Source organism: Gobio gobio (assembly GCF_949357685.1).
Source record: "Gobio gobio genome assembly, chromosome: 6".
In the NCBI taxonomy this organism is placed as follows: Eukaryota; Metazoa; Chordata; class Actinopteri; order Cypriniformes; family Gobionidae; genus Gobio; species Gobio gobio.
This window is the reverse complement of record NC_137102.1, coordinates 20,153,840-20,167,650: the sequence shown is the minus strand read 5'-3', so window position 1 is coordinate 20,167,650 and position 13,811 is coordinate 20,153,840. Positions and strand designations below refer to the sequence as shown.

Sequence of the window (13,811 nt, the reverse complement as noted above, 5' to 3'; positions counted from 1 at the left end):
GATGGGAGTAGTGAACGCTACAGTAACCCACGCCAGAAACGATGCTGTAGATATTTGCCACAGTCTAAAATCTACACGCATGAGGCTTGACGCGTTCGATCCACAGAATGCCAGTTGATCCACAGATGTGGGTGGAGTGGTCGTGTGTAGAATTGTCTGATTGAAGCATTAGAGTTGAGTAACTTTTGAGAATGCGCGTCTGTTTACGTTGAGCTGAGGAATGGGCGCACTTATGAAGTGAATGTCAATGGAGAATGTTCACGGTCCTTGTTGGCGTCGAGGTATGGATGCATTCCTGCTCTACCTTCTTCTGCTATTTGGAAATGCGAACGGATCAAATTATGGCTACGTGGAATGGTCTGAGAGCGATAAAGAACCTGAAATCAAGACTAGATATCCAATTTACAGCACCAGGGAGACGATGCACCAGCAGCCGACCATCTCCAACCCCTCCAGCACCGAGCGAGCGGCGGTGGCGCATAAGCTCGAGGAGGACCTACCGCGTGTGGTCACCGCTTTCCTGCACACAGGGGACTCATCCACCCTGGAGCATGTCAGCTGTTCACGGCGGTATGAGCTGAGCAGTCTCCGCGGTGGAGCTCACGCCGCCTCGCACTCCTCCCTCCACGGCGTCCTCGACACCATGGCGCACGCCACCAACTTCCTAAACATGCTCCTGCAGTCCAACACCTCCAGGGAGCAGCATCTGAGGAGGGATATCCAGTGGTACCACGCGCTGGTGACGAGTATGTTGGAAGGGAATCCTAAAATCCACCGTGCAGTGGTCACATTTCACACGGAGTCTCGCGAGGCACCTGGTCCGCAGGTGTTTCTCCAGGCGACCAGAGGGCAGGAGCGCATAGTGCTTCAAGATCTGTCCACCACCGCGCGCCATCGCCTTAAAAACAGGACGTCTGAGTCCGACTGGTACAACGAGTTCCGGGACCGAAAGAGACCCCAGCGGCTGGCCAAAAGGCGAGGCTTTCCAGTAGCCCAGGCAGGATATTTTCTAGACAGAAGTCATGTCAAGTGGTCTGCGCCCTATCTAGAGTGCAAGCACGGCAGTTTTGTGCCGCACTGGCTTTTAACTCTCTCCGCGGGTTTCTATGGTTTGAATAACACGGCGCCAGAGTTTAGGTAAGACACTGGTATTTGTGTTGGCTTGAGAAAGCCAACATAGGCTACTATTCTTTGATTTGAACTTTATTATAGTATTATTATGAATTATTAATTAAACTGTCGGACTCTATAACCCTTAGCTTTAAAGCTACAACCACCAGGTTTTCCTATCTATCTATCTATCTATCTATCTATCTATCTATCTATCTATCTATCTATCTATCTATCTATCTATCTATCTATCTATCTATCTATCTATCTATCTATCTATCTATCTATCTATCTATCTATCTATCTATCTATCTATCTATCTATCTATCTATCTCTGAGACTGCCTTCAAAACCGAGACTGCCTTCAAAACCTTTAAAACTACATTAAAACTACAAAACATTCATAACTACTTCAAACTGTCTGGTCATGTTTTCTCAACCCAACATCAAAGTTTGTCAAGACAAACTTTTCAAATTGTAGCAGGCTAATACATTAACACAGACTGACTATACTATACAGGTATAAACTACTATACAGGGTTATAATTAACATGAATAATGCATAATGCATAATTAATTCTAAAGGGAAGGTAATGGTAACCCACTAGTAGTAACTCAAGTGTTACTACATCCTTCAGAAGGAACTACTAATTATTTGGATCAGTATTCTAAAGTGAATAGCATGATAACTCTCTTGACTGAAGTCATTGTAAACTTTTGGCGTTTTTGTAAGGTTTTGGATAGTAATGACTCAAGTGTTACTATACTGATTACTTGGATCAGTATTTTAAAGTGAAAATCATGGTGACCCACTAACTACTTAAATGTTACTATCCAAAACCTTACAAAAATCTCAAAAGCTTACAATGATTTCAGTGATTATATAGAGTTATTATGTTTTTACCTTAGAATACTGATCCAAATCATTAGTAAATCTCTAGTAACACTAGAGTCATTACTAGTGGGTTACCATTACCTTCACTTTAGAATTAATTATGCATTATTCATGTTAATTATGAACCTGTAGTCCTCTGTGAGGTATGAAAAAAATAGTAGTTATTGATTAGTGAACTACCTAATTCAACAGAGTGATTACGTACTAATTCATTAATCAGAGTTTCTTGTTAGTTAATAGTAGTATAACTAGAATGGTAATATTGCATTACTCATTTTTTCCTGTGTAGTTATTCATTTATTATGGAACAGTATTCTAAAGTGTTACCCAAGTTTTTAGTTTGAGCAAATAAATTAGATTGTATATATATGCAATAACTTTGCTTATGTTTAATGCGTGGTAAATCAGCTGTTCACCCACTTGATATGTAAGGAGCAAATTCCAGTGAATATTGGTTTATTAAGTCACTTTCTGTTGGTACATAACTTGGCTACAAAAAGTTCACTGAACACATGTTGACCTGTTATGTGAGTGCCACAATGGCAATACCATTAATTAGTCAAAAACGGTAACAACATTTTTTTTTTAATGTATAGTTAGACTCAATCATGGACAGTGGTTCCACGTGATTGAAACAAGTAAAACCCAATAGAATCAACCATGTACAACTAACTAATATCAATGGTGTTTATTTAACTTGAATGCATGGTTTTAGTTGAACGTAAATAAATGGGTTTCATTAAAACTTAATTATTCATTTAATCCTACAATTAATGCTTCTTGTTTAGTCGTGTGATTTACATAACAATAAACTAACTATATTTTTTCTTTACACATGTGATGTTTATTGACAATCCAGAAGTGATGGTTTCATCCAGAGCACTATCAGAGTGGTTGGTTTATTATTATTAAAGCAATTGAAATTGTTGTTAGCAGGTCCTCAATGTAAACACAAGCTCAACATTTTACCACAATGCATAACCCCCAAAACCACTAACATAACCATACACCAAATACCAACATAATAGAACATTAAATATTAACAAGCCTCTCCATTTTCTCATCTTGCTAAAAAATTTATAAAATAAGATTTTATTTCGAATGGAGACCTCGTCTAATGCAATGAGTGTGTGTTAGAAATCAGGAATGGTGAGAGAACATTATGCTTGGTACGTTTTTCATCTTCAAACCACACTTATTCAGAGTTTAAATCCCGTCTGTCAAGCGTGCTTCCCCTAATGTTTACACATTAATCAGTAGGCGAAGAGTTGGTCTTTTGTGGCTGTTCGAATACATCCAACCTCGCGTCTCTTGCAATTTATACATTTAATAATGAACAACATTTAAGAACAAATATGACCAATTCTTTTTTTTCTCCCATCAACGAGCACTATATGGTCAAAACCATCCATTAACCAATAAACACACAGACTGAGAGCCTGTAATAAACACTGAAAGTTGGGAATATATTATGTAATACAGTGAATCAACAGATTTACTCTCTCCGTTACGTTTAACGTTAATACGTTTATAATCACTCACTTATTATCACTCTCAAACGTCATTCCAACTTGTTCAGTTCCAGCTCATCGGTCTCTTCGGGTGATTTGGATGTGAGAGAAAACACTCCGACAAACATGGAAAGGCTCAAACTCCTATATTCACTGTGAAACACCCATTCAGCACCATTGTGCTATTGCTTCAATTGGACCAGCCCAATGCATTGTGTATTACAGTACAAAACTGAAATAGCCTGCTGCCTAATACAAAATATTGCCTGTTTTGTACAGTAAGCCCTACATCACTGTTAATAGAAAACAAAATAGAAAAAGAAATGTTACAGTGTGGGGCGTATGACGTAACCGGGAATCCATAATTTAATCAGACATCTAAAAAAAAAAAAAACAGAATGCAAAAATAAAGTATTCACCAAATGCCATGTTAATGATCTACATCAATAATATGACAATTATCCTCTTTTGACACAGCAATACCTGTAAATTACTGTAACATTACCAGAATGACTTTACCGGTAAATACACAAATATGTTCTCGTTTTTTACCGGTAAGAGACCATTCACATATCAGCAGCAAAATACCGGTAAATTCTGTGTTGTCAGTCATCGTAAAATGATCTTTAAACGCTGCACCATCGTCTTCATCCGCCTGCATGAGGAGAAGCGCATCAGTTTCCCCATCTGTTCAATTTGACAACGTCTTTTTGACGTCTGAGTGACAGGCATAACAGATGATCAAATAGAACTCCCGTTTGCTCTTAACTCTTTCCCCGCCAAACATGTAATTTTTCATTATTTGTGAGAAAACGCTTCCCCGCCAAACATGGAATTTTCCATGTTTCCGTGTTTTTACTGTTATACGCTAGGGCCGCTATTACGCATCTTCTGAACGAGTACAGAATCTCCTGATCAAAACACAGGCGAAGAAGACGCAAAAAAAACAAGCGATCGTATGTAAGCAGATGCATATGTAAAATAACGTGATCATCAATATTAAACAGTATACAGTATAAATCAAAACTGCCTAATGTTATGAATGAAATGTCGACCAGAACGAGCTATAGGACTGTGACGTTTTGGGGGCTTTGATGGACTCGATCTACTCCATCTGTGCTTGGATCATCATTCTGAATATGATCTGGATGTAGTCTTTGACAAAAACGTGATTTTCTCAGCTTTTTGTTCAAAATGTTGCTTTTTTATGAAACTTACCCATATTTAAGTGGCAACTTTTTAAAAAAAAATGCTGGCGGGGAAAGATTTAAAAACACAACATTCGCGTTTCCAACTGCAGAGCCACAGCCCACAGCGCTGATGAATGGAAAAGAAGGCTGGGTCTTGAGCACGACAAGTTGAAAAAGCTGCGAGACATGGCGCAATGGTCAAAGATGATGATTAACGCATATTTTAATAGAAAAACTACTGTAAACAGCACAGAGTAATCACATCATCTTCATAAGTCTTTATGATTGGCCCAAAGCAGACTTCTTACGTCAGCACGTTCTGATTCCATATGTGAATATACTGGTAATCTTCATTCTGCATTCACACAGAGCACATTACCAGTAATTTACTGGTAATGTTACAACTTCCCTTACTGGTAAATTGCTGGAACCAATTTACCGGAATTTTGAAAAGGTCCTGTTCACACATGATATGTTACCGGTAATTTACCAGTAAAGAATGTGTGAAAGGGGCTAATAATGCGATCTCAAACCAATCAATTCATAAAAAAGTTATGACAGGTCTATATTGTTGATCCAATGTGTTTTGAATGACGGATGTGCGACAAAGTTATTACACTTTCTGTAAGCAGCCATAACTAGCTAGTTGATTTCTCCAGGGATGTGGTACAATGGTAGTTAAACAGTGAGTTAAATGAATAGTTCACCCAAAAATGAAAATTCTGTCATAATTTATTCCCTCAAGTTGTTCCAAACCTGTATGAATTTCTTTCTTCTGCTGAACTCAGTAGGGAAAAAGTAGGGAAACAATACTATGGAAGTCAATGGGGCCCATCAACGGTTTGGTTACTGACATTCTTCAAAATATATTTTTTGAGTTCAGCAGAAGAAAGAATTCATACAAGTTTCGAGCAACTAATGATGACAGAATTTTCATTTTTAGGTAAACTATTCCTTTAATTTGTTGTACATGAAACGCACCCCAGGTTTAGAACAACATAAAAGCGAGAAAAGTACCCCTTTAATTTTTCCAGAGTGTCTATTTACACCAAGTGCAAAATGTAAATAGCATGCCTTGTTGACAAGTGCTATTCGTATTAGGTCCGCCTAACAATCCCTGTTTGGGAAAAGCAAGATTTAAAAACATAAGGAGCATATTTGAATGTTTTCAGTGGTGTAGTCAGTAAAGCATAAGGGTTAATGATCTTGGTTTTGACGCGATCAACCCGGGTTCGAATCCGCCTTTTGCAGAGCTTGCTCTTCTCTCTTTTCCTATCACATATCACATCGGAAAGGCATTTACTTTCAATACAAATTTTGAACATTTTCTAAAAATGGAAATAAAGTGCCTTGCGAAATGTTTAATAATAATAAAAGCATTTATTGTGTAGGGTTAGTGGTAGGTGTAGGGAGGGCTTTTATTGTCCCATTAAGGTTGCATCCATTTAATACTTTTAATAAATACAATAATTTACACTATGTTATTATTGCATCATGTTTATGTACAATAATAATTAGGTGCAAATAGTATGTATCTGTCAAAATAACGTATAAATAGCATCTAATTACTGTTTACACATATTGCAAATAACTACTTTTACATGGTGTAAATAGAAAATATCACTTTTTTCACTTAGTATGCTATTTCACTTAGTAAATAACATCTACAGCTATTTCCACTTAGTGTAAATATCCTCTATCACTAAGAAAATTTTATTTTCACTTGCTATACACTTGGTGTAAATAGCATCTATTGATATTTGCACTTCGTGCAAACAGCCGCTGCCTTAAAGGTCCCCTTCTTCGCGATTCCATTGTTCAAACTTTAGTTAGTGTGTAATGTTGCTGTTAGAGCATAAATAATACCTGTAAAATTATAAAGCTCAAAGTTCAATGCCAAGCGAGATATTTTATTGAACAGAAGTTCCCTTTCAAAGCCTACAGCGAACGGCTGGCTTGGACTACATCCTGGTACTTCCTTCTTTAATCACGTCAGTAGAGCAGTAGAACAGACTAACCTCCGCCCACAAAGAAACGCGAAAAAGGGGGCGCGGTCTTGTTGCTGTCCCACGTGGAGAAGCGGACGGTCGCGTGGAGAAAAGGAACTGTTGCGTTGAGTGTGTTTATCGCCATGTCATCGAGACGCTGTTATTTTCATCCAGGAGTCAAATCACCTTTGTTTGGCTTTCCCAGGGACGCTGTAGAGATTAGGCTTGTTTGAGATGAGCGAAATCTGCGCAGAACCGATCACCGGTGATCAGCGCGAGATGCATGCCGGTTAGAAAAGTGTCCGAGGGCGGTCCGCCTTGCTCTGATGTCATGCCGACGTATGTCAAAAAACTCTCGCGAGCGAAAGGCGGATGTGTCGGATTTTGCAGTCGAGCGCAGTTGCTCTCCACCGACTGCGCGGAGCAAAAGCATGATGGGAAACGACTTGCTGACGACACAGCTTAATGCTTATTGGTTTAAACAACCGTGATGTATGGTTCTTTTTCAAAATGTTTGATTTTAAAACTCTGATATCATGTTTTTATGTGTGAATATTCCCAAACTCTCTAACAAAGGCGATCTCTCTGTGGGTTATGTGATTGTTGTCATATTTATAAAAATATATATATACAAACATGTATGTAGGCCTAATTAAAGTAAAAATGATTGATAAACACGTCTTTCGAATGGAAATAAATAACAAAAACTTTGGGTGTCTTGTTCATAATATTTATTTTCATATAAAAGTAACAGAACTTAAATTACATCCAGTTTATCAGCAACAAAGCGCACGAGTGTGAATCCCGCGATATCCGCCTTTGATCTCGCAGGTGTCTGATCCACTACGAGAAGAGAGAACTGTCCGGCTTGCCTGCACTTTTTTCACTCCTCCCCTCACTGCAGCCGCCTAGTCTCGGCTGAATTTCAGGCTAGGCGAGGCGCATCTCAAACAAGCCTATTATTGAACGCATACATCTCTCCGTTAAGAGGCGTGACCTTTCCAACGTGCGCTAAGCTGCTCTCAAATTACAACACAGGAACCGCTTTCACGTGCGCTAAGCTGTGGTCGAATCACAGCACAGGAACCGCTTGCACAATCAGAACTCGTTACGTGTTTCTGAAGGAGGGACTTTATAGAACAAGGAAATCACCAGCCGTTTTTAGGACAGTGGAAACAGCGGTATACAGATAAGTAAATAGTGTGAAAAATACTGTGTTTTTTTACACGCGAAACATGAACACATGTTATATTGCACACTGTAAACACAATCAAAGCTTCAAAAAAACACGAAGAACGGGACCTTTAATTTTCAGGCCATTGTGCAGTTTAGCTCCTATTTAGTTTCATTCCATTTGTTTAATTTGTTCACATTACATCTCTTACAAAGACAATGAAGCATCCTTCTCAAAGTGTTATAATTAAGGTCTCTAATTGCCTAGTCTTATAAGGTTAGTATTGTGTTTTTACTGGTCTGTTGCATAAATTGGCATGATTCAGCAATGGATATTTCAGAGTAGAGCCAGACATGTGGGGTTTATTACTGTCTATCAAACTGAAAACAAACCAACTCATTCTCACAGCTAGATTTTTTTTTTGTCTCAGTCTAAAAACTCCTGTCAAAAGCAACCTGCCCATCGTGAAACAAAACTTCCAGCTGAAAATGCATGCATCTGTTTGCCAAAAGCTTGTTTAAACCCTTGAATGTGAACTAAGACAACAACTATCTACATAAATAAACTTTTCCTCTCTGCTCTTAAGGTTATTGATGGATAAGTAATTGGGAATGATATTGAAAACATTGCAAGGTGAATATGACTATACTCTTGCAACAAAATCTGATGCTGAGAATGTACTGTAGTTATGTCTTTTTTTATGATGGATTGTAATCTACAACATGCACTGTAAAATCTGTGAGGATTTACAATCAGTCAAGCATCAGGATTTCCAAAATAAAAAAAAGAGGTGTTTAACACATTTGGCTGTCAATGCTGTTATATGTAATAAAAAGCTACAGTTTTCACTGAAATGCACATAGTTGTGTAAATTGTAAGCATAATAGTCTTATTGGGAGTAGGGATGTGACGGCGAGGAACTTTTCACACCGGTTAATCGACGTGTGACAACACCGATAAAACCGGGATCACCGGTTTGCTAATTTTAAACCGAAAGTAAAATGCGCACCGCTGCTCTGGCATTCATAACAGAGCGTTGTGGAGCAAAGCGAGTGTTTTCAATTAATTCCAATGAAAGTTAAGCACCGTGAATCTGACTCTTGCGTTTGTGCTACGACTCGCGTTCGTGTACACACTGTATTGAGCAGACACATTCAGTTTTTATTTGTAGTGCCTGCATTCTAACTGAACTAAATTATTTTATTACTAAAAAATAAAAATGACAGTGCCGTGGTGGGCAAGTGATGTAACCTGTATTCGCCTGAACACCGGTAACACCGGCAACACTGACTATCGCAGCAAGCCTAATTGGGAGCTTTGTTTCTTGCAGGAGGTGTCACATCAGAAAATATATTGTTTTGTCATGGATTTTGTCTTGTGAAACTCTATGATTACCTTTCTCATTTTTTTCTTGCAGTATGTTTAACATCAGTTATTTTTATCCTTGTGTAAGTTATTTAAATGCTTGATCATCAAGACATTATTATAGAGTTTGAGAAAAGGATTGTAAACATTGTTAACGTCCCTCAACTTGAAAGACGAATGTACTGAGCCAGATAATTTTCACATTTCTCTGTCTCATTTCTCTGTGACTCTCTCTCTCTCTCCCGCTCATGCTCCATTTTCTTTGCCTAAAGATAAGAGAGAGTACTGGCAGCTCAAGCTATCTGCAGGTGTTTGTTTCACATCTCAGCTGACAGATGGCTTCTGCCTTGTGGGCCTTCACTATTTGAAAATGAAACGGGTGGAAATGAGCAGGGAGGAATGATTTAGGGGCTCATGCAAATAACAATCAGTGTCGCTCCCCAGCGGCTCCAAATGAAAAGAAAATCAAAGAGGAAAAAGGATATTTACTTGAACTCTCAGTCTTCTAATAAAATGGATTTCTGGAGTCAAAGCAATGGGAACATGATGTATCCATTCTTAGGAATGATACCTTTAAGTAAAGCCAACTTAAAGTCAGTGTGAAACAGTTCTGAAAAATCATTCACAATTGCATAAGAACATTTTAAATAGTATATATATACACACACACATACACACACACACACACACACATCGATCAGACATAACCTTATGACCACCTTCCTAATATTGTGTTGGTCCTCCTTATGCTGCCAAAACAGCCCTGACCTGACGAGGCATGGACTCACCAAGATGTTAGCAGCAGATCCTTTAAGTCCTGTAAGTTGCGAGGTGGAGCCTCCATGGATCGGACTTGTTTGTTCAGCACATCCCACAGATGCTCAATTGGATTGAGATCTGGGGAATTTGTCAACACCTCAAACTCGTCGTTGTGCTCCTCAAACCATTCCTGAAACATTTTTGCTCTGTGGCAGGGCGCATTATCCTGCTGAAAGAGGCCACAGCCACCAGGGACTACCGTTTCCATGAAAGGGTGTACATGGTCTGCAACAATGCTTAGGTAGGTGGTACGGTCAAAGTAACAGCCACATAGATGGCAGGACCCAAGTTTTCCCAGCAGAACATTTCCAAAAGCATCGTACTCTCACAGCCGGCTTCCCTTTTTTCCATAGTGCCTCCAGGTGCCATGTGTTCTCCAGGTAAGCAACGCACATGCACCCGGCCATCCATGTGATGTAAAAGAAAACGTGATTCATCAGACAAGGCCAGCTTCTTCCATTGCTTCGTGGTCCAGTTCACACTGGATAAGACTTTGTGCCCACTGTTGGTGCTTTCGGTGGTGGACAGGGGTCAGCATGGGCACTCTGACTGGTCTGTGGCTAAGCAGCCCCATACGCAACAAACTGTGATGCACGCTGTATTCTGTCATTTTTCTATCAGAACCAGCATTAACTTCTTGAGCAATTTGAGCTACAGTTGCTTGTCTGTTTGATCAGACCACACGGGCCAACCTTCGCTCACCACGTTTATCAATGAGCCTTGGCCACCCATGACCCTGTCACCGGTTCGCCACTGTTCCTTCCTTGCACCACTTTCATAGATACTGACCAATGCAGACATGGGAACACCCCACAAGAACTGCAGTTTTGGAGATGCTCTGACCTTACAAATGTTGTCTAGCCATCACAATTTGGCCCTTGTCAAACTCGATCAAATCCTTACGCTTGCCCATTGTTCCTGCTTCTAACACATCAACTTTGAGAACAAAATGTTCACTTGCTGCCTAATATATCCCACCCACTAACAGGTGCCATGATGAAGAGATAATCAATGTTATTCACTTCACCTGCCAGTGTGATCGTTGTATATAATACCAGTTAAAAGTTTTGAAACATTACTATTTTTTATGTTTTAGAAAGAAGTCTCTTATGCTCAACAAGCCTGCATTTATGTAATAAAAAATATTGTGAAATATTATTATAATTGTTTTCTATTTTGACATACTTTAAATATATTTATTTCTCTGATGCAAAGCTGAATTTTCATCAGTCATTACTCTTCAGTCTTCAGTGTCACGCCATCCTTCAGAATTCAGTTCTCTTCCACAGCTTACAGTATATGGCCAAATACACTCAAAATTGTCAAAATGCCCGTCTTAGTGATTATTCATGCAAATGCAGTCGGTTATGTCTTAAGCCGTGTTCACACTGTACGATTTTGGCAATGATTTGGCCATCTGAGACAAATGTTGAGAATTTAAAAAAAAGATTTGAAAAGATTCCTCTGATCCTACAATGTAAAAAAATATTTTCATGATTTATCACAACTACATTTTTAATGTAATTAAGTATTAAATGACATTCAATATGAAACATAGTGCAGTAAAAAGTAAAAGTATGCTTTGGAGTGTTGTGAAGTAAACGTTTTCCGAAGAAGACCACTGATAAAGTACATATACTTGAAAAATGTACTAAAGTAGAAAGTAAACATACTTGTCATGCCAAAAGACAAGTACATTTTTTCATGTACATGAAATGTATGCATTTGGTAGATGCTTTTATCCAAAAAAAGCATATTATGTTTTGCAAGTTCATGTGTTCCCTGGGAATGAAACCCACTTTGGCTTTGCTAGCACCACAGGATACTGTTCAGGCAACAGAAATGTTTCATGCTGTCTCAAGTTGGGCTCTACATACTTTAGGTCTAATCCCTCATGCTGTTGTCAGTCAGGGAATGGAAAGGAGAGGTTCATTTACAGTAATGCATTGATTGTAGAGATAGTTGAATTAGATGGTGGAGACTGATGTGGTTCTTCATTAACATGAACAGGGACATAGTAAGTATGTTAGTTTTATGTTACAGTGTGCCTTAATAACAGACACCATAATCTTTGCGATACTGAAAATGTAGCAACGCTTGTGAGAGAACACTGAGTCAATATGAAACAGCATGGTCCACAGGTCTCAGATAACATGCCTTATGGAACAGTGAAAGAGAAGCCCCTCTAATGGACCTCTATCTGAAGTAAAAGGCAACAATTCTTATTTTCACATAATGAACCGGAGAGCTGCCTTCCCCCTTCTAGTTAGAAAGTGACTTACATCATACAACCAGCAGCATTTGCAAATCAGATTGAATATTCCCATGCAGAGGTGATAAAACGCTTTTCTTTTTCCAGTCTGAGTGTTCAGTCTAATGATATCTCATCTCATTCCCTGGGGAAGAACATTGAAATTCCCTTGCAAAGTTGCACCCAGCTCATAATGAGATGAGTATTTTTCACCAATGAAAAGTAAAACTGCAGAAGCTATTGGATGCATCAAGCTTCCTTTTGTATCTAACAAGCTGTCCATTCTGCATTCTTTAAATTGAATTGCATTAGTTTTACTTTTTTTATGAAGGATGTTTTCATACAGTCTGTTCTATGAGCACATGCTTCACAAAATTACACTCTAAAAAAAAAGGTTATATATGGCACTAAAAGGTGTTCCTCGTTGTAATCATAGAGGAACCACTTTTGGTGCTATATAGCACCATATCTTAACATGTGCTATATAGCACCTTAGGCAGTGGTGCTATATAGCACCTTAGCAAAAGAACCGCTGAAGCACCCCTGAAGCACCAAAATTGGTGCTATACAGCACTTAAAAAGGTTCCTCTATGATTACGAGCCAAGAACCAATTTTAGTGCCATATAGAACCTTTTTTTAGAGTGTATATGATCAATAAGTTATGAAGACGTGTTTTTACTTTGCTTTAACTCTTTTTATGTTACAAGATTCAACAAATTTTTTAAGTCAGTTTAATTTTCTTTGAATTAAGTAGATGAATAAATATTACAAGATTTTTATGATTTACGATTTTTTTTATTGTATGGGTAATTATGTGTTTTTTAATGTTATCCTTTTTAAGTGTCCCCGCACAGCAGTTTTTACAGTTAATTCATAATAAATAAATAAATAAGTATACTATATAAAATCCTTTCATTCACAATTTAAAAGTGTCCAGTAAAATAACAAAATACATCCAATACAGTGTATTAGCTTTTAACATAAATAAACTCTAAGCATGGATAGTATTTTTTTAACTCTAGATTGACAAGAGTAGTCTTAAAAGTCTTAATATTCGCATAATTATATTTCATTCTTGCATATTTACATAATAATTTGTGCTCACCTATAGCTCTCTTTACACTGCAAAGGTGGAACAGAATCCACATTATGTGTTGATTTTCATGCCGACTAAAATTATTACATTATGAAATAAATGTTTTTCTTTCAAAACATATTGGACACAATTATTGGCACACCTAGAATTTTTTATGAGTAAAATATCTCTGAAGTATATTCCCATTAATATGTACATTTGTTAGCACATCAGGGTGACTAGGAACATGAAATTGTCCAGCTATGACTATAATATAGCTATGAGTATAAATATGAAGAAAGGCCAAATCTCCCTTAATCATCCATCACAAGGAGTAAAACCAAAGAATATAGTTCTGATGAGCAGCAAGAGATTGTTGAGCTTCACAAAATAGAAAGTGGCTGTAAGAAAATAACTAAAGCATTGAAAATT

At 38.1% G+C, this 13,811-nt stretch overlaps 1 protein-coding gene across 1 annotated transcript in view; it reads left to right on the top strand.

Moving 5' to 3' along the window:
- The window catches only part of gpr158b (G protein-coupled receptor 158b), a 70,465-nt gene continuing 56,654 nt past the window's right edge, over positions 1–13,811 (top strand). Inside the window, exon 1 of the mRNA XM_079818572.1 lies at positions 1–1,137. Coding sequence (XP_079674698.1) covers positions 242–1,137 — 896 coding nt within the window. The 5' untranslated portion in view covers positions 1–241. The remainder of the gene's footprint in view (positions 1,138–13,811) is intronic.